At 39.3% G+C, this 24,417-nt stretch overlaps 1 protein-coding gene across 8 annotated transcripts in view; it reads right to left on the reverse strand.

Annotated features, from left to right (window-relative positions):
- Positions 1-218: 218 nt before the first annotated feature.
- ANO1 (anoctamin 1) overlaps positions 219-24,417 on the reverse strand; it is a 72,430-nt gene continuing 48,231 nt past the window's right edge. For 3 of the 8 annotated variants that reach the window (XM_015863687.2, XM_015863690.2, XM_015863686.1), the window contains 16 exons: positions 23,819-23,953; positions 22,333-22,493; positions 18,641-18,723; positions 16,821-16,832; positions 15,924-15,995; positions 12,862-12,936; positions 11,923-12,124; positions 11,214-11,325; positions 10,483-10,540; positions 10,273-10,373; positions 9,716-9,861; positions 8,237-8,389; positions 7,462-7,514; positions 5,712-5,896; positions 3,811-3,916; positions 2,359-2,882 (listed from right to left, as the gene is read on the reverse strand). In XM_015863687.2, coding sequence (XP_015719173.1) covers positions 2,622-2,882; positions 3,811-3,916; positions 5,712-5,896; positions 7,462-7,514; positions 8,237-8,389; positions 9,716-9,861; positions 10,273-10,373; positions 10,483-10,540; positions 11,214-11,325; positions 11,923-12,124; positions 12,862-12,936; positions 15,924-15,995; positions 16,821-16,832; positions 18,641-18,723; positions 22,333-22,493; positions 23,819-23,953 — 1,915 coding nt within the window. In that variant the 3' untranslated portion in view covers positions 2,359-2,621. Of the gene's footprint in view, positions 2,883-3,810; positions 3,917-5,711; positions 5,897-7,461; positions 7,515-8,236; positions 8,390-9,715; positions 9,862-10,272; positions 10,374-10,482; positions 10,541-11,213; positions 11,326-11,922; positions 12,125-12,861; positions 12,937-14,040; positions 14,119-15,923; positions 15,996-16,820; positions 16,833-18,640; positions 18,724-22,332; positions 22,494-23,818; positions 23,954-24,417 lie in introns of all 8 variants that reach the window. The other 5 variants (XM_032444890.1, XM_015863684.2, XM_015863683.2 and 2 more) reach the window with 5 other exon arrangements.

Consider the following 24,417-nt stretch of genomic DNA (forward strand, 5'->3'; position numbering starts at 1 on the left):
AATACATAAGGAGCACGGCAGAGTGTCAATAATCTGTTTTTATGCAAACAAACACAAGTTACTATATTTCTCCAATCTAACAGTATTTGTAGTTGCACTCTGAGCACAGGGAGGACTGGGAAGTGAGCCTACCCCACAAAAGCAGCTCTGGCATGTTTAAGTTTATTTCAAATAAATGCTCAAAGAAAAGAAATAAAATAAAATAAAATAAAAAAGAATTAAAACAGATTTAGTATATATTTACTTTTCTTAAAAAAAAAAAAGAGGATTCCATGAAAGTTTTATAGTTATCTAAGTAGTAATACAGTTTTTATATACAAAATTCCATTTCAAACAATTTACTGTACAAAAGAAAATATAAGCCACTGTTACTATTTCATGATTTCAGCAAAGAATGAAAACTTTTGATGTTCATCAGTATGTGTTCAGGATATAGTTCTACCATTTACAGGAATGTCAGTATTAAGCTGGGAACACTTTCAGTATTTACAGATGAAATTCCCTTAGAGGAAGTTCCGTAAGATGTCTCTTCAGAATAGGTAGTTCACGTTTAACTTTCTTCTAGATCTTTTGGGCTATCATGGAATGAGAGAAAGAACACTTCTATAGGAGCTACAAACAAAATTCTGCTTAATTTATTTGCACTTAGTGCAGTCCATGCGCCTGACCCTGTAAATACTTACTGTCAGGCTTAATGCTTATAGTGTGAATAAATCAGGCAGGATCTGGGCCTATAGGAGCAAGCTATCATAAATTACAGATTTAAAAAATAGTGACATTCCTGCAAGTCAAAATACAACAGAAACAAGTGTTAACAAAATATAAGCCCTTTATTAATAAAAATCTTTGGTTGGATCAATATTTTAAATAAGCGTCAAGAATATTTGGTTAATACCATTTTCTTTCTTCCACATAATATCTTTTCTGGTGCCTTCTTTGGACAGACTACAGAAAAATATCAAGTTTATCACATACTTTAAAACAAATAAATATATCAAAAGCTAGATATGGCTTTTTTTTTTCTTTTTCTTTTTTTTTTTAAAGTTCTGGCATTAATCTTTAAATTAGTTTGGCAAAGAAAGGAGGAAAAGAATAAAGAAACAACTACTGAAAACAGTCTTGATGTTTGGTTTTGTAACAAACCATACAGTAGTTAGACTTTAAAGAAATCTTTACTTTTTATTTTATTCTTCGGTTTTATATTCATAATGCAAGTGCCATGGACAAGACAAAGCAATAAAAGAAATGAGGTTAATTGCACCAATATTATTTGGAAGTGCAGTCCATCATTTGACAAAGCAAAACTAAAATATACTATACTTAAAAGAGTCGAACCAATGAGATTTAGATAGGCTTCATAAGGAAGGAGTTTAGATTTCTATTTAAGGAAGTTTCCATGTATAAAAGATAGAGTATTTTAAGACAAAAGAGAAGTTCTGTAATTAACTGTAGGTCTGGTCCTGTAGCCCCGGTGCAGGCTAAACTTCCCTTGAAGACACTGAGTGTTACATGTTCTGGATTTGCTCTTCCAGCACAGCATGTGAGAAATGCCATGCAGCAGTACAAAGTCTGCAAAGGCAACTGGCTCCCTTCTCCTGCAGAGGACAGAGGGCTACAGAGAAAAACCTGGCTAAGAAGGGGATGTGCTAAAAGGAAGGGAAAAGGGGACTCCCCTCAGCAAGAATGGTGTCTGCATACTAGGCAGGGCAGTTGAGTCATTGTAGCTCTGCATGTGCTCATTAATTCAGGGCATTTACCAAAATGCTCTACAGTAATCTACCTGCTGGGAAGATCTCCAGAATTGTGCTGCTGCTGCCTTGCTATGGGTGAGAAGTCTCTGGGGACCACTCCAACACAGGTGATGCAGCCTAGGGCACCAAGGCAGCTTCCACCACATCAGCCATGTATTGGTAAAGGGGTCTTTTCCAGATCCACTTTCCTGATGCTTGTGAAGAAAGCACTGCCCAGTGGAGGTCTCAGGCATGCAGCAGATAACCACGCATTCCCTGGGCATGTATTTGACCCAAAAACTCAATGGAAGCTTTGTTTCAGACCTGCAGGTTCAAACACAGGTGTCTGCCAGCAGAGCTAAACCGTATCTTTGAGAGCACGTAAGTCTGGTAAACTTTATATGATTCCTCTCCTGCCAAAAGGAATACCAGGGCACACTCTAAAACTGATTTTGCATATACTCTATAAAGTTTCCTGATAGAGCTGCAAGCCTGGGGCTCCAAGAATATTTTAAATTAGTAGTATTTTTGTTACTTAAAATTTAGCTTTAATGATTTAATTAATAGCCTAAGGTCAAATTCTCAGAGAATATCTCTATAAGACATACTAAGTACATCTTTATCAATGCACACCAATGTAAATAGTGTATCCTAATGATGAAATATAAAAATTCCCTGCATTACTGCTTGTGCAAAAGAAAAAATTAAAACATTATCAGAAAAAGAATGTGGTCCTCCATATTTGTAAGAAGAGCATTTCTCACAAAGATGGGAGCAAAATGGCAGCACATCCTTCAACATGCAGCAGGTTGTCCATTATTCAAGTCCTGCCCTTTACGTGATGGCTTATGTACCAGTGGAATGCCCCGACACACTCAAATCCATCCTCTTCTATACATCAACAGGATATGAGTGACAGGAGGACAAACTCCCACTGTGGCTCAGGGAGAGTCTGGGGCTGTGATTGTTACAGTTTTCACCTTTTTTCTTGTCCTTGTCTTTCCAGGTTTCCAACATTTGCAGCTTCCCTTGCTCTTCTCTCATGAAGACCTCCACCATGAGAACCTTCTCTTTATGAATCTGCTGACTAATGTCCTTGGGAATGTCTGGGATAATCCAGTCAACAAAGTCACTCATAAACATGACCAAATTCTGAAAATGAAATTGTGAGAAAATGTCAGCCAGAGCAAGTGAAAGGATGACCGTAGGGAAAGGGGTCATTTTACTGCAGCTGAGAAGAAAGAATGAGGAAAAGACAATATTTGAATTGGACTCAACTGCATGCCACAAATGTGTTACGGAGACAAATTAACCTCAACTCTCTGTTCATATTAGAAACAGTGAAAAATGCCAGGTGCAGATCTTTATGATTTATCTACAAATATTGCTAGAGCCATTTAGAAATCAATAGGTAATACTGGACCTGGTAAAGTTTTACATCAGCAAGACAGAAGCAAATAAGCAAGAGGTAAAACAATGAAAGCTGGCAAAACAAGCAAACAAACAAAGAAAAACTGAACATTTCTGATTTAAAATCTTAATTCCATGAAAGAGAAGACTTTCCAAAGGCTTACAAAAAATAATAATTGAAACAAGTTTAGGTAAGGTGGGATTAAAACACTTGTATCACAATAGCCAGCTTGACTGTTGTGACTGAAGAATGTAATTCAATGAAATATTACCAGGTTTTGCCTGCTTGTTCAGACATGAAATAAAATACAACTGGGAAGTCTTGGAAGTTTCATTTCTTGGCTTGGTCTAGAAATTATTTTGGAGGAAATTTATGTTTCTTCCCTGTAATTGTCCTACTGGAAGGACCTAATTAGATCAGTTTTGCATGCTCCTGTTCACTAAGCTTGTTGTTTCTGCACCAAACCAGAGAATCACTGAGGATGAAGTAACCCACTGCTGGGGGTACATCTGGGACTGTACATGGAAAGGTGAAGGAGAATGGGCAAATTTCTTTGATTTTGCAAGAAACAGCTGTGAAGGAAGATACCTTCTTTGGCCTGCTGTATTCAGCTGAAGAAATATGACAACACTTGTTCTCATATTAAAAGTGCCTGCAGTCGCAACATACCTGGAAAACTATCACAAATGCTAATCTTGCTGCTAGGACAGCCCAGAAATCCTTTGAAATGTCATACTTATTTTCAGACCAGGGGGGTTCTCGATAATCTTTGTACCTGCAAAACAAGACTCAGTAAATCAGTGACATCATTCAGATGTTTCAACACAACAAGGAATTAACACTGAATGGCTGAACAGTAGGTCAAATAGTCTAAAAGAAAGTTCCCTCTTACAGCATGGCTCCGTAGTAGCCTCTCACAAACAAGACACTGCTGAACCTCCCATAGCCTTTAAGTTTTATTCAAAATTAAGTCTTCAATCTTAATACCCTCTGACTATAAATAATATTAACTCCAATTACAAACACAATAAACTCAGCATAAAGACAGCAAACAACACAACTCAGTCTGATTTTTTTTCTTGTTGTTGTTGCTGTTGAAATAAGCTTTAATGAAAACAAATTAGCAAACTTATTTTTCAGACAAATTTTAAAGAAGAAAATACTGATCTCAAGTCCATAATGTGTGCTGCGCTATATGGCATTCTACTTGTTCATAACTGGCAAAAGATTGCTGCCAAAATATAGAGAGAACATGAGAAATTCCCTTTAGCTATGGCTTCCAAAAAAATCTATGAGCCAATCAACAAAACCCTCTTAGGTATTGGACCAAGAAAAATACATTTAATTTAAAATAGAGCACCCTTTTAATATTTAGGAGGAATTAGGAACCCTGTTTTCAAGTGATTTAAAGATCCCTGGAATGTGGGAGAAATGGAAGAAAGAGGGTGGGATTAAAAAGTAAAAAACTGCCATTTTACATTTACTGTGACAGAAATACACCCTAACACTACTCTTCTATAAGTTCTGTGCTAACAACATGTTTGCTTGCCTAATTTATTCTCTGTATGAAGATAACCAGGAATAAATCAGAAGAAATTAAAAATAAGCTAAGTTAATATGTATGTAATTTTGGTTGGTTTTCTCTTTCATCTCAGGGTGAATTTTCTGTTTAGCATTCATTCAGCACAAGTTATTCTGTTGCGTCAATTCATAAAGAATATAGATTTTAAAAAAAGAAAACTATAAACATGTGTTTTTTTCCTTATCAGTTTGTGTAATTTTTCAGGGTATGTATACTAGAATCATTTTTCTTTCTTTATATTCTCTTCTCTAGTTTGTCTTCCTCCTTGCCATCACTTATGCCTACTATTTAGTCTTTCAGTTTTGCTGTTTCAAGTGCTTCCATTTGGTTTTTGTCCTCAGTTTATAAGGTTGAAAACATGTTTTGAAGATGATGCATATCTAGGCAAATGCTATTTCAGCATTTCAGGGCCAGACTGCTTGATAAGCTGAAATATGCAAACAATAATTTGCCTTTAGCAATGAAAATAATATGTAGAAGTTGTTACAGGTACGTGTATTTCCTGTGCAATCACACTTTCGGTGTGTCCTAAATTCCAGTGCAGATCAGGCTGCTATTACTGTCATCAGCAATTGCTACAGAAAATGGAGAAGTATACTGTGAAGTCACTGTCATCCCATTAGAAGGCTGTGATTTAATAACATGACTGACACCATTTTATTCCCTTGAACTATCGTTATGCTGTTCATCATTATCTCCTTTCTGAAAACAGGAATACATTATAATAAAAATCTTTGTGGAGACAAACAGTGAATTTGCTAACACTACTCTCTGTTCCCCAAAATATGCAGTACTTCACATTTAGGTCTCACAGTTAATCTGTAAGGAAAGACTTTCAAGGCAATGGCTCTATTCAATATAGAAGTTTGCCAGAGTGCTCAGAAAGCATTGAAAATACAAGGGACCAAAGTCTACCCCAGGAATATTAGAGTTTGCCATGTTCTTAGCTGGTAAAATGCTTAAAATTAGTTGTTACTCAAGAGAATACCTGCATATCTGAACCTCGTAGCCAAGTTCCATGGGGTCGTTTGGAGCTGTTCCTGCTTGAAAATCGCTGACATTAAAAGAGGATAGTGTATGGTTCACGAAGCCATGCATGGTGCCATTCTCACTGTACATATACAGGTACACGAGGCGTGGAATGAAGTCAGATGTGAATGAGATCACAAATGCCTAAGCCATAAGAGTAAAGAATGAGCGCAATATTCAGGCACTGTTTAAAGTTAACAACACACTCAACTATGTCTTGCCCACACAGATTACACAAATAAGGGGCTGTCATATAGGGGTTGCTGCAGAAACAAAGCAGAAACCACAGCACACAGGCCCCTAAATTGAATATTAACTGCTGTAACAAGGTAGTATTTACTGCTGACACTTCCGAGTTGCAGGACATGACATGGAGCAATTTCATGTTGACTAAGATTTGTATGTGGTAGCAATTCCCCAGAGCATGGAGCTGCTGCACCCCAATATCAGAAGAAAGCAAAACACACTGCTGTTCCCTTGTGCCCCTATGATAACCTGACCCCTATGCATTTCATGAAGTCCAATTGATTTATTTACACTATTTCCTTTTCTGTTCTGCAAACAACTTACAGTGAGTTGCCTCTCTAAACTCTCATTGTACTGTGAAAGCCTATCGATTTTACATATTCTTTAGCTCCACTGGGATAAAAGGATGAGCGGACCGAGCCAGTTGTATTTTTATGGTCACAAAAGTTCCATGTTGTTTGGTTATTTTGAAAGGTTTTGTAAAAACGTCATACACAAAGCACAGGACAGCCAAGTCAACGGACTTCTTCATAACTCTCTCTGTTCTTATTTATCATTGTTATAAAACATTTTTGCTGGCATAAGTCTCATGTACACGTGGAACAAACACAGTACAAAATGTTTTACTTGTTCTATGATAAAAAGGGACAGTGCATAGGTCAAAGAAGGAAAATAACACTGGATAACGATAAAGAGAGACTATGGGGGAGAAAAGAGAATAATAGAGAAATTATTTCCAAAGGAAAAGATGAGAAATGTTAATGACAAACTAAGGCAGCATACCAGATACCAGATACACTAGAATGGTTTGGCCTTAAAAGAACAGACACCTGTTGGCAAAGCTAAGGGATTTCCAGTCTGGATAATGGGGAGAAAAAAGGAGAGCCTGTGGACATGTGGCTGTAAGCTCTGCACAGCTGCTATTGTGCTGCTTTAGAAACATGTTTTCAGCTTGTCATTCAACTGTTCTTTTCAGCTTTTGCCAGGTGAAGGTGACAAACTTGGATTTATATTTATTTAGAATATTAGAAATGAACATGATGGAAAGAAAGTGAGAGAGAACACAACTTTTCTGAAGAATCAAGATGGTGTAAAAAATGAAAACATAAAGGTAGCCTAAAATTTTGCAGTGGATGGGATATTCAGTGCTTAAGTAACTAAAAATATCTTCATCGATTTTCAGTGCTATCTGAGTGAGAGCATTGCATTTTGAGGCCAGATTGTACTCAGATTTTCAGTTCTTCCAATTGTTCTGAATACTGAAGGTTGGCTGTTTTCTGTCCCCAGTGCTCCGCAAAACCATCTCAACTTTAAAGTAACCACTGGATTTGACTCCCTAATATTTTAACAAAATTCTAAATCGTTTACTTTCACTGAGAGATTTAAGCTGAGATAAAACTAATGGAGCAGAATGGAAAAGCCAGCCTATTGAAGTAAAATTTTATTCATGCAGAATTACTTACATTTATTATGACAGCAAGCTTTCCTATCCCCCGGAGGATATTGTACCAAATTCCTAAGTAAAGAGACAAACTTGTGAATGCTGTGCCAGTCATTAAAATTAGATAAATAACATTTTTTCAGATAACAGGGTTAGGACTGTAATATTGAAATTAAAAAGAATAATTTGTAAGAGACTAATTTAAGGACCCATAAGCAAAATGTCTCCAACTCTTCCAAAATTAGGCTTAGGTACTTATTTCTGTGGATGTTTTGAGGGAAGGGGAGGACTGTTCTGCTGCTGCTGTTGTACGACCACAGAGCTGAGTTGCAGCCAGGTTCATTGCAGCTTTCCAGCCTGGACAGGTTAAATGCCCAAGCAGCTCCAGCAGGGATGAAGGGACATGCTTACCCACAGACATCCCAAGTCTATTTCTCCAGCCCAGAACAGAGTTATTAAACACAGAAATTTTTGCTTCTGCAAGAAAACTGTGTTGCCAGGAAGAACTGTCGGTGTGCAGAGCCACGTGAGATATTTCGCTACTGTATTGATCATTTTGCTTTGAAAAATGCCACTGTTTACCTAATAAAATATTCATCTGGATTTAAAACACTGGTCTTTCTATTTTGAAAGCAAAGCCTTGGTAAGTTATGACAGTTCACAGTTAAGCCACAGTATAATGATTTGAATTGTCCTATAAATGTCTTCCTGTTAATGAGACCAACTCAGCACAATAACATCCTGCTATCAGTCCAGGAATAAACAAGCAGAGAGTGACAGCAGCAATGAGCACTTACCTATGTCCTTTGCTCTGACTGCTACCGGTCTCCTCAGCTCCGTAACAAATTTTTTTGCATCTAAACGGATTTCAATTATGTTGTTCAACAAAGCAAACAGAGGTGCCAGTGGGAAGGATGCGACAAACAAAGTTACAAATCCAAACTGAATAACTGAGAAGAAAAAAAAGAATGTCAATGGATTAATTTGTGTTCATCAAATGCATACACAGAGTCATAGAATATCCCAAGTTGGAAGGGACCCATAAGGATCATTGAGTCCAACTCCCGACACAGGACCATACAAAAATCAGATCCTATTTTTAAGAGAGCTGTCCAGACACTCCAACATTATCATGTCAGTGCTGTTCCCTCAGATTCTAATAAGACAACACCTTCTGGGAGACTAAACTGCATTGTCTACATCGGTCTGATGTCCAGCAAGGCTAAATGATCATGGTGTCAGGGGAGTCCCTAGCACAACTTCATCGCAGCAATGCTGGCCCTGCTGCTCACTCTGTGTTCCTCCAGCAGGGAAGGGGCAAGGAGGGAGTTCCAGGCAGGTCTCAACCGTGGGAGTTATCTGAAATGAGGGATGTGGGATGACAGCAGCTCTTCTGCCACCTGCTGCCTCCTGTGGCAGCATGATCTCCCACGTAGGATTGTCATGCTCCACGTGGCAAGGCTTCAGCCCTCTCTAAGCCCATTGGAAACTTTCTCTTCTGAAGTTTAGAAACCTTCTGCATGCCAGCCCACTCTCTCCGTGATTGTATGTGCCGGTTCTTTTGGTAGCTTTTGTGGTAGCTTTGTTTTTCATATTGCATTCATCACGCATCCTAATGCTTGCCCTCTCTGTGTATTTATAGAGAGAGATCTGCATCTCCCTCAAACTAATACTCTAAGTTATTCTAATTCACACTATATTTAATAGGGAGGCTTACTTAGGGCATTAGCATATTTCATAATGCTTTTCCAATACTTTTGCCTAGTCATTCCTGAAAACACATAAACACATAAAGTTCCTTGTCTATGATTCAGGAAGCTCTGACACTGTTAATAACAGCATTAAGAGGAATAGATTTCTCAGCTTCTCCAATATTTTAAGGTGGAAAGAAAATGTGGCTTTTGAGTCTCAGTAATGCAAACTGATTTTCTTTTTTTTTTTTTTTTCTCCATATAAGGTGTAACAAATGATACAATCTGCCTCCCAGTCTCAGGTTTAATTATTTAACACTTGACAATAACATGTCACATAGCTCAAAAGGAAGTATCTAAAATACAGTGCTAGAGGAGGGATTGTGATCATCAGATAGCATAATTCATTACTGAAGCAGCCCATGACTGGCTGAAATGGGTTCCTGTCCTACACCATACAGACCATATGCTTAAGTTTTGCACCATAACCACTGTCCTCCAAATGTACAGCCCAAAAACCTCAGCTATCCATCCCATTCAGTCAACATAATTCTGCTTAAGATGCCTTCTTTCCACCTCACTCACTCATTTCCATGTATTCAGGGGTAAGTCCAGAAAAAGGCTCCAGGTTATAGTCTACTTCATAACGCTGCTTTTTTTTCATGTGCTCTTCATGGTCCAAGGAGCGACGACGCTTTAATTTCATGTATCTTATGAATTTCTTCATTTTCCTGGGGAAAATGGAAGTGATCCAGTTAGCACTCCACTTTGTGCACAACGCCCACTTTTCAGGTGGATGAGGAACAATATGCTAAAATGAAGTACCAAGACTCAGTGTGTGCAGGTATTGAAAAATTGTTATGGTTGAACCACATTCAGAACTGCACCTACTGCTAGAAAGTAGGAAGACAGTAGATTTCCTAACTCTTCAGACTTGATCTGCTGGCTGTAATGACAGCAATGCTAGTGCAGCTGCAGAGCAGCAAGGACACAGCATTTGCTATATGGCATACAGAGGCTCACTGCAAAGGACCTGCAGGTAGTCTGCAAACCACATTCATATCAAGGGGCTGTGGACACACAGTTCATTGGACACACTGCAAAAGATGTATTTGAGAGAGAAAAAAGAAGTTGCTACTTACGGGATGCCTATCTCAAATAAATTGTTTTGAATCAGCTGCTTGCCCAACATGATGATGCTGAGCTGGATGCACAGCTCCATTAGGCAGCCACCTGGTGCACACTGCAGCAGACAGAGGAAAGGAAAATCAGGACACCTGCTGCACCCTTGCGACAGGGGAAGGAGGGTCCCCACACGTGGTGCGAGCACAGGCAGGGTGAAATACAATTACCTCTTCCATTCGGAAAGAATGGAAAATGTAGACATAGTCTCCTGGACGTCCAACAAACCTAGAGAGCAAAAGTTAGAATTAAGATCTTCATATAGATTTCACACTTCTTATATTTGATTTCTAAAGTCATTTGTGTGAAATGCTATGTCATTGAGCAGGACCAGCTAATGACTAGTTATAAAACAGAGAAGGAAATCAATCATCTTGGAAGTTTCTTGGTTTTTGTCTCCAAAAGTAAGTCCCGTGGACTGAGTGAGCAGCTCAGTAAAAATGCAAGCCGTATGCCCTTCAATAGTACAGGTACATCTTGTCAGAAATCCTCTGAGGTATATTAAAAAGGGGGAAAAAATAAACATAAAACAAAATGAGAGGGACAGGGAAGAAATGTTTGAGAGTAAATTAGTGAGGTAAGGTTAGAAGAGGGGAGGGAGTAAGCTGTGCAGGCTGAGCACCAGCTGTCCACCTCAGCCCAGTTCCCGAGGTGAGCTGCATGCTGCTTGACACCCCAGAACACCTCAGTGTTGCCCTCACACTCAGAAATCATACTAGAGCCACAGTGTGACTACACAGAGGCACCTAACCTAATTGCTGTTGTGTTAACAAGAACATGTCCTGTGGTATCTTTACTGTCACCCACCCCAAGGAATCTTTTTTATCACCCAAATCTTAACCCTTCTTCTGCCCTCTCAAGCAATGAGCCAAAACTCTGAACAGATTTTTTCATTACCCACCGGCCTTTGAAGAAAGCAACATAGAAGATGGGTGTGTAGGCGTTGACAAATTTCAGAAGAAAAGCCTTAAAAATCAGACGCTCTTCAAAATTCTTGTCAGTTTTTGGCACCTCTGGAACCAACGGGACATGTATAAGAAACATTAAGAAACTGTCCTATCTGGAACATTACATGACTTAATAAATGGACTTTGGAAAGCATTTTCAGCCACCTTTTACACAAAGAAACATAAAGTGAAATACCCCTCAGGGAGGCCAGTGGTAAACCCTCTGGAATCCCACTGTTCAGCTGCATTGCAACAACTCCAGCATTTAGAGTTATGTCTGTCACATCTGGGTGATCTCCATGACAATCATTTGCAGGATGGACAAGAACTTAACTGAAAGGAATTCTAGACCTTTCATCAGTCATGCTTTTTGGCATTATTTTATTCTTCTACCTTGTTTTTCTTTGCATTAACAGTTTTCCATTACTTGACATCTCTTATGCCAAATAAGCAAAAAAAAAGAAAGCAGAAACTGCGTGATAAGAGTCAAGGTCAAGAGTAGGTACAGGAATTTAGCTGTATCTCTGTCACATGTAACTGGATTAGCAATTCAACTTTAAAGCTGAATCCATCTAAGCTTTGAAGTTAATCATGCAATGCAGTCCATTTGGTACTCTCATTTATAACTGCTCCAATAAATACCACCTGAGGACTTGCACCTACCGATCTGAGTTAGCCATCTTGCTATGCAGCCATATACTTCATCCAAGAAGATGATAACAACCAAATTGATGATGACAGCGGTGGCAGTGACAGTGACCCTGACGCTGGACCGGCCCGATGGGGTTGCACTGATTGCCAGTGCTGCTGCAGTGGAGATTCTGTATATTATGACTCCAAACACTATAGCGAATGTCAGCCCCACCTGCAAGTAAGAGCAGCGCAGCCCCTTATAAAAGATTTAACTATAAACACTTGGCGCAAAACCTAGCCATGGCCTGACAGATGAAATCTATGGGCCACATCCCAACCCCAGAAATTGTGTTAAGGCTCCTAGTCGCTGTGAGAACAGATCCACTTTTATTAGTCATTACATCATCAAAATCTCCAGAAACATTTGAACTAAGTCAGTCTGGTGTATTATAACTTTGGAAAGGGCTTAAACCTTTTTATCCAATTGCCACTGTCTTGAATTATTATTTCCTTAAAAATTTGTTTTAAATGATGATGGTTTATTAGCAGATGGGGAAAAAATAAAAAAAAATATGCCATTCTCTCCTTCCCAAATACTTCCCAGGAGCACTCTCTCTGTGTTTTAAGCTTTGTCCCATTGATCAGAGTGGTAATCTTCCCCTCCACGCCTTCATTTTTCCCTTACCATGTTCAGATATGCTTATTTCTTTAGTGGAAAGAGTAGCATAACCACCTCCACGAGTAGTGCTAAAGTAGGACTCGAAGTACTTCAATTTCTGTAAAAGTTTTTATGTTACAAAATAAAATAAAATAAAATAGTAATAAAATCTTTGAACGTTTTTGCTGAAAGTTGTTGAGAACCACATCAATCTGATAAACCTATCATGATTTCACTAGCATTCTTATCTCTCCTGTTCTATCTGATCACTTAAGTAAAATAAATTTCAGGCTTTGCCATGTGATGCTTACCATGAAGATAATGCCAACAAAATTGGTCAAGTAAGCTGGAAAACGGTCCTTCCATGTCAGCTTCTCTTTATCCGTCTAAAATTTGGGAGGAGAGAAAGAGTACATTTACTAAAGACAGATCATGTAATTTTGTGCATGTCACAAAAACACAGAGGGGAAACAAAGGCTAACAAATACACACCCAGTTAGCAGATGCAAAGACACAGTGTTTACAGTTACAATTCCACACAGGCAAGTTGTTTACTATCTAGGTTCAAATTGGTCAAGCGCCTGCAATGCGGGTATAAATAAAACAGATTTTTTCTGTATACTTTTTGGAGGAAGCATGCAAATAGCCTGTCATAAACCTTGATGTAAGATCTCTCCCACTGTTAAATATTTTATTTTCCTTTCCCTGGAAAAATTCTTCCTCTTTTTCCTTTCTCCCTCCCCAGTCAGTATCTGTAGCTTTGCATTTACCCAACTGGTGCCACTGAAATACAGACTCTACCAAAAAACTTCAGGATGAGCGCACAGTTGACAGGGAAGCTCTTGTTTTGTGATCTATCTACAATTGCTTCAACTGGGGCAAATTTTAACTACGTGACCATCCACATGGTATCTGATGGACCAGGCTACTGAGAGTTCTGGGATTTAAGATGCGCGTGCGTAGTAGCAACAGTCTGCAGACTACCCTAAATCCCATCAACCGTCTAGTGACCCTGCCACAGTGAAGTTGGGGATGAAGATTTCATTTAGAGCGGTATTGCTCATCAAGTCTTTTATGAACTTTCATGCTGGGAATTGTTTTTAAACACCAGAAAATAAACAATGAAGTAGCATTACAGAAGATGACGCACACATTTTAATGGACATAAAAATATTACTCGAAATTCTATTTTTATTCCATGCACGTTGCCTTAAGGAAGTGCAAGCAACTCTTTCAACACACAGCCCATGCTCCACTGCAAAACATAACCTCAATCCAGCACAGTACCCCTAAGGTTAGCCATGCAGTGCCATTCCAGATGCATAGAAACGGTGGCTAAAAGAGTGCTGAAGAAACCAGGGGAGGAAGGGAAAGAAACCCAAAACTCAATGTGAATATTAAACAAGAGTTCAACAGCCAAAAACAATTGATTTGTGTCTTCCATAATTACACATAATTTGAGCTTCCTCATAAGTTTGAATAAAAAGAACCAATTTCACCCCAGCCATGACTGTCTTAACTCTTTGTCTCCATTTGTTTGCTGCCTCTTCTGGAAAATACCGGTGCTTCTGATGGCAATTAAAGGAAACAAAAAAGGATCGGGCAATACAGCATTACAAAGCACTGCTAAATTCATCTCTATAGTCTCTACTAACTCTACACACACTGCAGTTTAGCCACAAGTGAGCGCTCTGTTTGTTTGCTCGATGCAAATTTTGCAGCTTAAGGTTAATAAAAAAACCAACAGCAAAACATAAACTTTTGCCCAAAATCTTGGGATAGGTCAAACTGTCCTGCAAAGAATTTCCCGTTTTTGATTTAGGATTGTGCCCTTCTTGTTCCTTTGCAATGTGTAAAGGATGTCCAAAGTGTTTTTCCTTTCAGAAGGATGTATGTAAGTTTTTAATCAGACTTCTTTTGAAAGAATGTGAGCAAGTTCTGGGTTGACTTTAGATAGTTTTCCTTTAACAAAATTTATGAGTTGACATTCAACTGCTAAATGTGAACCCGAACACTCCAGATCCCAATGAAAGATAATTACCAAGTCTTTCAGAAAAAAACTTCTTTTCTCACGTTTCCCAAATTAGCAACATCCATATTGAATGCAACCCAAGAAGTTATAAATAGTCTGGCTAAAAAAACCCCTCTCTTTATTGCTCAGCTTTCCTACTCTGATACTTTGAGGTTAGGATTAATTGTCTGATTATCCTAATATTCCACATTCAGGATCTGAATTCCTAATATACCAAAAGGAACACTGAGTCACATATTTCTGATAGAATTCAACAAAGTGTATATTCAAGTGTTTACATAAGAAGGCAGTGCTCTGAATTCTTTCTCTCCTACTAGGAATTTTAAAACATTGCTGCAAAATCAGGTGTTCCACATTGCACCAAACAGCTTTAATACTGCATCCTGTGCCTTAACTAGAATGTACTGACATAAGCATCCTGAGAAAGGGATCCAGCAGTACTTGAGCTGCTCAAAAGAACTTTGAGGGCTGCAGGTGAGATGCACTCCAGGATGGCTGGCAGCACGTTATTCACATCAGTATCAAGAGCAAGGCAAAAGCAAAAGTGAGCAATACCTTATCTGGTGAAATATAATGGAAGTTATGCTTTTAAAAGGCAGAAAGTTAATATCGAAGCTGGAATTGGGCAAGAAAACTTGTGTTAGTGCTGTCAATCAATGCTCTAGAAATATTTTTATTTACAAAACAGTCCCAAGACCTAAGCACAGTCAGATCCCAGCTCAGCAGCAGGACATTCATCTTCTAAGAGCTGTGTTAAAGCGGTGACTTGCCTGTCCTACGCTATCAGCAAAAAGGCAAAAGCAGATGTTAGGGCTCTCAGGGGCTTCCCTGATGCAGCCACAATGCCAGAGGCTTCCCCACATAGCCAAAACCTCTGTAAGAGAAGCACTAGATTTCAGCCCCACAAGTTGATCGGCTGGTGGGAGGATGGATGCTCATTAGACAGTGAACCTCTCCTGAGGCACTTGTAATAGCACCAAGTAAGATGTTTTGTTCTATTTTTCTCAAGTTTTATTGGTTAGCCTAAAAGGAGAGCCCCTTCAATCAGACCAACAATATTTCTTAAACCATGCTTCCATATCTGACCATACCACTGAAGGCATTTCTAGACTTATTAGGGTCTTAAGTATGTAAGTACACATGTATGTCAGGGCTGAAAACTTCTGGAATCTAAATACCACTTACAGTGTCACTGTTTTGTTTTTGCTTTTTTTCCCCCTCTTTGTTTATAATCACTGTAACCTATTTCTATTCTTTTTCTCTTGGTTATGAGTCAGTGCCTTTATCAAAGCTTTTTTTTTCCTCTTAATAGATGAAAAAAATTAATATTTTTTATCTTACCTCTTTATGTTTGTGTTCTTTCCTCAGTGATTTTTCTAAAACTTTTGCTTCATATTCTGCTCTGGGATGAGCCTGTGGAATAAGTCATATTGAATAAAAAGCAAAGTCACCTGTTTTCAGCATCAGCTAAGTATGAACCATTTGCAGGTCTGTTTCCCAATAACCTCCATTTTGTAATTGAATTCTAATTCACTCAATACATTATGTCAATTAATAGTTGATTATACATTTAACATGATGTTAAATACTATATGATTTGCAGTTCTACAGCAGCAGATTGATTTGCAGTAGCGATTTGCCTGTAGCCCTGCGCACATTATATTTAATTCTTAAGAGCACACAGGACATCCAGCAGACAGGTTTCAAACTGTGTGACATTATACTTGGATTTCAATGGCCTCTGCTTGTGATGACAATTAGATTTTGCATTAACTGTAAATTCAGTGACTCTCAGTTCTAGAGGGAAACACTTATTTGTTGTAAATATGCAAAACCCACGGCTTTGGGATCCCAGAAAATTGTCGTCTGGGGTCTTCCCATAATCCTGTCTTTGACAAAATTCACACAATTAGCCATTGCAGGAGAGGGTGTAGGAAATGCTCAGAAATAAGAGACAGCCAAAAGTTTCAGAAAGATTCGTGGCTTCAGAATTGACAATAATTACGCATTCACAGAAGATGCAGAATTCACAGGTATGCGTTGGATGGAAAACAGAATGGATCTGAAAAATGTCTGAGCAAGTGGAAAGGGGGAGGGTGTAAAGGAAAAGCGACCAGTGGGAGTTGTAGGGGAAATCTGATGCTCAAAAAAAGAAGAGGTGGAGATCAAAGGATGGCATTCATCAGTGGACATGTAATAAAAAAGGTAGGAGCGATTTAGAAAAAAATGTTTCCAAACCTTGACTGCCTCCTTCAGGAAACCAGAAAAAAATAAACAAAACAAAAAGAACAAGGGGGAAAAAATATTAATTACTGAACTGTTGCAGATTTATATTTTCACAATTACATTAAACAAACACAGGCGCAGTAGATGGTAGATGCTATCAGAAGATCAGTCTGCTCATGTTCCATGCTATCATCTATTGACAGTACGGAAGGTACTGTATGACATTGCTGTCCCTAAAAAACACTGGAAGATGAGACACTTTGTATTTTAGTATCTACTTGCAACCCCAGCTCTTAGCGTGCTACTAGCTTAAGCTTCATCAAAATCAGAAATAAGGAGGGACTCAAATGTTTTGCTAACCTCACAAATGTATTATCTAGAGTTGCCTATACAAAACAAAGGATAGAACGTATATTATTAACAGCTGCTGCCTTTGGCCACACAAAGTTTTAGCCTGATAGAGCTCTGAAATTGGATGTGAAGGATATGGTCATCGGAAAGATACAGTTAATCCTTTCTGCTTTCATGTGTGCTATCAGCAAGCTGCCAAAAAAAAAAGGACAGTGTAACATCCAGCAAATAAAGCCCCATATTCTATCCCAGTCAAATAGGTATAATCTAGCAAAGCGCATGGCAGAGCGGCAGCTTGCATAGTGTGCCTAAATATACTAAGGAGGAGCTAAATGAGAGATAATTTAGCAGAAATGTCTGGGGGTGAGGGGAGCAATAACTGCCCAGGGCTCACCCAGCTGCACAGCACCATGTCAAATCTGTGAGGCTTTTGTTGCAAGGGAACAAAATTTGTTGTGTATCTATTTAGGACAGCTTGTGATATGACAAGTGCAGCCGTGCTCCTTTTAGTAACAACAACAGCAATAAATCTGGACAGGCAGGAAGCAGGGCAGTGGCCCCATGCCAGCTGTATGCCCTGCCTGGGGTGCTGCAGTGCGCAGTGTGACACAGCAGACCTGCACCCCCAGATTGTGCCTAAGGCCATGGCAAGACTGGTACTACTGTCACTGTGCTGCGGAGCAAGCAGGTGCTGTCTGTGAAGTGACTAAGTTAAAAATGAAAAGGTGTAAGGCGGGTCCTAAGCTGAGTATTTTATCTCCTTTTCTTCAAGGAATTAATTGATTTTTAATACCCTTTCTTAAATACACAGATCCCTCTTTTTCCCCTTTCACACCACTTAGTGCGTTTATCACAAACCTGTCTAGGGATTTTATTTTTGGCATACAAAATAAATACCCCTCAAGATTTGTATTTCTTCCAGTGTCCCCAGTGCAGTCAGTACTTGTCTGACAGCACCTTCTTAACTATTTGCCAAGTCATGGCCTGATCTTGCATCACCCAACTGGAATTTTCAGTGCCTTTTTTTTTTTTTTTAAAAATTAATTTATTTAATTTTAAACACAGTGCTGTAACCTGATAAAGTTTGATTCATTCATTTCTGATTTACAGCAGTGCAAGATGAGCGAAGTTCTGTGGTTGTTAGTACCCTGACAACAGCCAGGGAGTGATGCGTGAGCCATATATTCCATGAGTATGCTGCTAGGTGTGACCCGGCTGCATATTCACAAAAAAAGAACAACAAAAAAAAACCCTAAAAAACAAAAACCCACCGACCAACTGTGATTTTGTGGCTATGCTATTATGTTTCTATGACAACAATACATACTAGTCATAGCTTGCTAAAAAAAGCATCATATGGTTCACGTATGGGATTTTCCTGTCTTTTAAGCACACCACAGGCCAAGATCTGGTGGCTTAGGGAATGGAAGGGATCAGAGCACCGCGGAGCAAGAAAAAGAATCAGAACGGAAGGGACAAACCTCCTCCTCTTCAAACCCAGTCAGGTCCCACCTGTAGTTGAGCCGCATCTGCTTTCTCTTCCAGTGTTCCATAAAGGTAGCAGCTGAAACAACAGGTTAACAATTATTTCACCACTTTACAAAGGTTCAGGGGTCTTATCAGCCCTAGGTACATGGCTGGAATCTGTGCTAGCAGCCAACTTTTCTGTCTGTGTAAGCTAAAACAAAGGACATTTACTATGCCCACATGACTTCATGTGGATGATGCATACAGTTTTTAAGAGGTCTAAGAAAGTCAAACAGCCAAAGATATTTAAATATTTGTATGTGACTAATAATACTGTTGGTCTTCATCTGTACGTAATTCCATTTGTAAGTCCAAACAAATCTGTGCTTCATCTACACAAAATATGACTGATCTAACTTGTGTTGTACTGTTGGTATAGTTGTTCACTCAAAGATATCAAAATAAAGCATTTGTGTATTCTAATTCCATCCATCTAGTGGTCATAATAGTTACTTTGCCTCTAATAATCACGCTCAAACCCAAATACTTATAAAAGTGTTGAAGCTGCGGATGAGTGAAGTGCTAAAGAAGCCTGTAATGGCTTTGGGTTTTTTTAATCTTTAAAGACACTGAAATTTTGTTTTTGATGAGGACAACTTCCAGAAAAGAAACATCACTAAAAGCATTTCTTGAGTCACAGTGAAAGATCCCAGCCTATATCAGTCTCTCTGCCTCTGAGACTGAACAAGTTCTCAGAGGACATATTTAGATGCTGGGAATACACCAGCACTGTATGATAAATAAGCGATTATGAAAGAGGCAAGTCTACCCAGAAGTGGTGTTCCCAGGGGAGCTTCCTGCAATGAGCATTAACAGATGTACTCACAAATGTTTGCCCTCTTGTTCAGGAAAAGCAGAGGCAGGGAGAGGGCAAAAGAGCTGAACACAGAGGGAAGGACACCCTCATGTCCAGAACCTGACTCTGCTCATTGCATTCATATTCCAAGAGCAACTCTAACCTACCAGCTCTATGGCTGAACCTCATCTCTCTACCCATACCATGTAACTGTCTCTTAAGAGAGTGTGTTAGGGTCCCAGAGATCCCATCTCTTGCTGCTGAAGCTCCTGTCCTGTGGCCTGCAGTCTCCACCCACAGTAAGGAATATGGACAACGAATGACATGTTGTTTAGTACTGCTTCCAGGTGCTGTTTCATGACACTGCCTTATAAAGATGCAAAATGAAAACACTGCATCCGAAATGCAGCCACTTCATTATAGTCCATATAGTCCATTATTTGGACTAGATGATCTTCTAGGTCTTTTCCAACCTTGATAATTCTGTAAAGCAGTGGGTGAATGTGCCAGGTATGCTGCAGTAGTTGAGCATGGCCACTGCACCACACATATCTATGTATTGTCATACCACATCTGGGCCCATCAGCATAGACAGAACTCAACGCTTCCTAGAGGTTATCATCCAAGTGATCTTATCTAGATCCTCTGAAGTTTTCATGTCATTTAAGACCACAGCTTCACTCCTTTGGAAGCAAGCCAGTATCACTCAGGACCAGGAAGCTTCTGGGCTGGCCAAGGAGAGCCTGCTTTTTTGGAGAACAAACAGCACTAGATCAGGGCTCATGTGTAATGCTGAACCTGTGACAGACATGGGTCAGTGCTGCAGCTGCTCTGTCATGGAAACAGAATTCTCCAGAATGCTGTAACGCTGGCCCAGTGAACTGGTGGAGCCACCATCCCTGGAGGTGTTCAAGAAACATGGAAATGTAGCACTGAAGGACATGGTGGGGATGAGCTGATAGTTGGACTTGGTGGTCTTTCCAATTTTATCAATTCTGTGAACAACATCACAGAAAGACAGCCTACCCAAGATGGTGCTTGTAGAAATTCCCTCAAACTCTGAGTAATTTCCTTGCTATGTTAAGGACAATTTGTCACCTGAGCAGGTTAGATTCCATCTGCCTCAGATCTTCAACTGTACAGAAGCCAAATAAAACTCCTTACAGGTAGAAGTGCTCACAAACAGCACTGCAGGATATACATATACTTACATATAGAGAGAATCAATTTCTTTTAATACTATTTCCCTAGAAAATAAATTCTTAGTTCCCATTAGGAAAAAAAAAAACAAACAAAAAAAAAACAACTTTCGAGAAATCTTTAAAAGTGAAGTTCTAAAAAAATGCAAATTCATAACCTTGTGGAAAATCTTCTGATTTCAGATTCAACATGACACTATTAAAACATCTTTTATATGATGTTCCACCAAAATAAAGCTTTACACTGACCTAAAAAGAAGTTGAGGAATTTCACATCCCACTCCAAAACCATCTCAGAGATTAAGATTTATTTTGCACAGAGCACAGAAACTGGCTTCTGCCAATATGTCTGCCTTTGCCCCAGAAGATAAAAAGTGCATGAAAGGATCCAGAATTTCATGCTAAGAAAAAGGAGACAAACAGCCCTACTCTTTGGACAACAGAGCATTATTTGCCAATACCTGTATGCGGATCACAATAACAGTAAGTGAAAGAGACCGAAACTGATACTTGCCTCTCCACATGAGAACATCAGCCTATTTAAAGCTTCTGACATGGCACCCAGCTTTGGGGTGTATCTTGTTTCTCCCTATGCATTACATGGCCAGATGATCTTGAAGATCACAGGCACTCCTCCCTGTGGCAAGTTCAGCCTCCCCAAGCCTACAGCTTTTTCTTTGGACCTGCAGCGCTCCTGAGTCCCTGCTGCCCTTTAATCCCTCTGCAGGGCAGCTCTTTTCCTTGACACTGAGCTGTTAGTATCAGCCCTTAGCTCACTGCAACTGAAATGGAGACACTGGTGCAGAAGACTTTGCTCTAAGTGGAATTACAATGGCTCACACAAATATCAGTCCAAGACAAACTTTTTGCACTGCTTTCACTAATGCCGGGAGCATCCCTGTTCTCTGTAACCTCTCTGTACAGGATTCCAGTTACAACCATGGGCTTTGGACCCATCATTATCCCATTTATCATCTCCCAGTGCCTGTCACAAGGATAACCATGGCTCATGTAGCCCTCAGTAACTACTGCCACAAAAAATTTCACAATGCTTTTAACTAAATTCTGCAGATGAGAAAATAAAGGTTAAGTGACTTGCTCAAATACAGGGCCAATCCACATCAGAAAAAGTACCTATTATGACACAATTCCCAGTTCATGGTCTGCATGCTTGATGTCTTCTTGCTGATAAACTTAATTGCATCTCGGAACACACTCAGGAATCAATCTTGGTTTGTCCAGAGACGTTAAAGGCCATTACACTTCCCCACGGAGCCCTCCCCTCAACCCCAAAGTACATCAATACATTTCTTCCGTAATGCTCTAAAGTGGAAGCTGGCTCTGCAAATAGATTTTTTTGGCAAGCTGTGCAATCTCGTTAATGAAATTTTGACATACCATGCCGCAGTTTTATGACAGATGCTTAACAATTTCATTTGATATTCATCTTGAGCAACTTCTTGAATTTTAGCTTTCAGTCCAGAATATAAATTTGGGAGTGGCAGTTTCATGGTGAGGGTGTAGGGGGGGGGAGAAAGAAAAGTCTTTTGTGTAATTAACTGAGTATAAATATACTGCTTTATCTCTTCTGTTTCTTCCTGTTATATCTTAAATAATTAAAAACTTAACATCAAAGTATATATTTTCTTACCCCAGAGAGCCATGAAGACTGAGAAGAAGACAGTTGCAGGGTTATCAAACAGATGACTTGCGCGAGCAGTCGCACAAGCGGAACTCATCTTCCAGTAACTGCAAGTTCTGTCGCACAAGGGACACATGGTGATATTGTTTCTCTCGTCACACATTTCCATACTGCAAAGAAGCAATACAACACATGAAAGGCAATGTCAGTATGGTTTAACATCCAAGCTCGGACAGTCATTTCTGATGCACCACTCTCCTCAGCGCAGCAACTGTTTCTGATCAGGACCACCAAACTGTATTCATCTTGTAGTCCTTCCCTCTCTTGGCCTAGTGAGCAGCTTCATCCATAACCCACACTAATGGAGGGGCTGAAACAGGAGATGTAAAAGACTCTATTCTTTTTATTACAGAATATTATTGTTAAAAATAAAACCATCCCAACTTATTTTAAAATATTAACCTCAGCAATAGATAAAGTACAAGGGAAGTGCTGAGTATCATGAGACGGGAGTTCAACAAATTTAACTTCTCTGCACTCCATCTGCAGAAGAGCAATAGTAATGTCTTTGACTTTCTTCCACTGTTGGAAGCAGTACAAAGCAATCTTAACAAAAAAAAAGAAAAAAAAAAAAAAAGAAAAAAAAAACTATTTTCTGAAATCCATTAATCTGCTTTGTTAATCACCGCTCTTGGTTGTTGTACAAACTATGTAATTTTATGTAATTTTCATCTACAGCTGATGATGCACACAGGGCAAATAATGCAAAATCACAGGCCTTTATAATTATTATAATAACAAAACCTACTTAAATTTAAAAATAGTAGGACATCACGACTTTGTTAATCTGGCTGCAATTGCTTAGTTTAGACATATATATTCTTGATTTATCTTTATGTCACACAATATGCCTTTCAGCATTTTGAGAAGGGAGCACTAAAACCTATCATCAGCAGCCTTTTGTTAGTTTCACATAATGATCTGCATTAGAAAAAAAAAACAAAAAACAACCCACACCTGAGCAACCAGCCAAGAATTAATTTTAGTACATCAGCACAGCTCAACAAGTAACATTAACAATAACTGCTAATGATTTTAAGACATGCTGCAGTTCTGGTGCCCACTCAGCCCTTGGTAGATCTCCATCGCTTACGGGAACAGGAACCTGTGGGACTAGAGCCTCCCCCATTCTCACAGCTCACTGACCCCCTTCAAACACAGCTCCTAAAGGACAGAACATGCAGGATGTGCAGAGGAACATGGGCAGAGGGCACTCACTGCGCTCTGGCCAGTGCCAGCTGGCAGCCAGACCTGGGGATGCCGTGGCACACACAGAAAGGGCACTGCAGAAGGCACAGGAAAAGCCCAAGAAATGGGAGCCACAGTTTTCAGCTATTCTTGCTCTAAGTATTAGTGGCAGAGCAACTACACAAGTTACATTCTAATTGCCCCCAAATAATAGAAACATCTGTTGTGTCTTTTAATTTGCTTTTACCTTGGTATGTTTTCATCCACAGTCGCACAGCCATATAGGAAAACAATAATCCCTACAATGGAAGCTGGAATAAGCATTTGTGTATAAACTCCCAGCCAGGCAAAATATAGTCCAATCTTCTCTCCAAAGTATTTTCTGAAAGACATTAAAGATTTTAAAAAAAGAGTTCTTATAATGTTACTACAGACTTCTTCTGCCCACCTCACTTACACTTCTTCTTAAAGAGGCTTTTTATTTTTAAAAAAGAGAGAGGAAAAAAATGTTTCCTATTTCTTAAAATATAACATGGCTAAAATTATGAATCACAGCTGGATTAAGCATGGAGAAAGTAAGATCCGATGACCTGTGGGAATGTTTTCCTCAGAGGACTCTCTTTCTCATGCATGGAGCTAATCCAGTGATGCAGGCACCATGGAAGCCAGTTAGTCCAACTGGACGCTGTTTTTCTGTGTTTCTGTCACACATGGAACATGTAGTGACATTGTTTCTGAGAGCTGTTCCTCTTACCAAAGCCCCTCATTTTCTGTAAAAATGTAACTTCACAGAGTCTCCGCTCTTAGCAAGAGCTAATGAAAGACACAGAAAGCACTGAAACCCCA

This window comes from Coturnix japonica, chromosome 5, assembly GCF_001577835.2.
Source record: "Coturnix japonica isolate 7356 chromosome 5, Coturnix japonica 2.1, whole genome shotgun sequence".
NCBI classification, from domain to species: domain Eukaryota; kingdom Metazoa; phylum Chordata; class Aves; order Galliformes; family Phasianidae; genus Coturnix; species Coturnix japonica.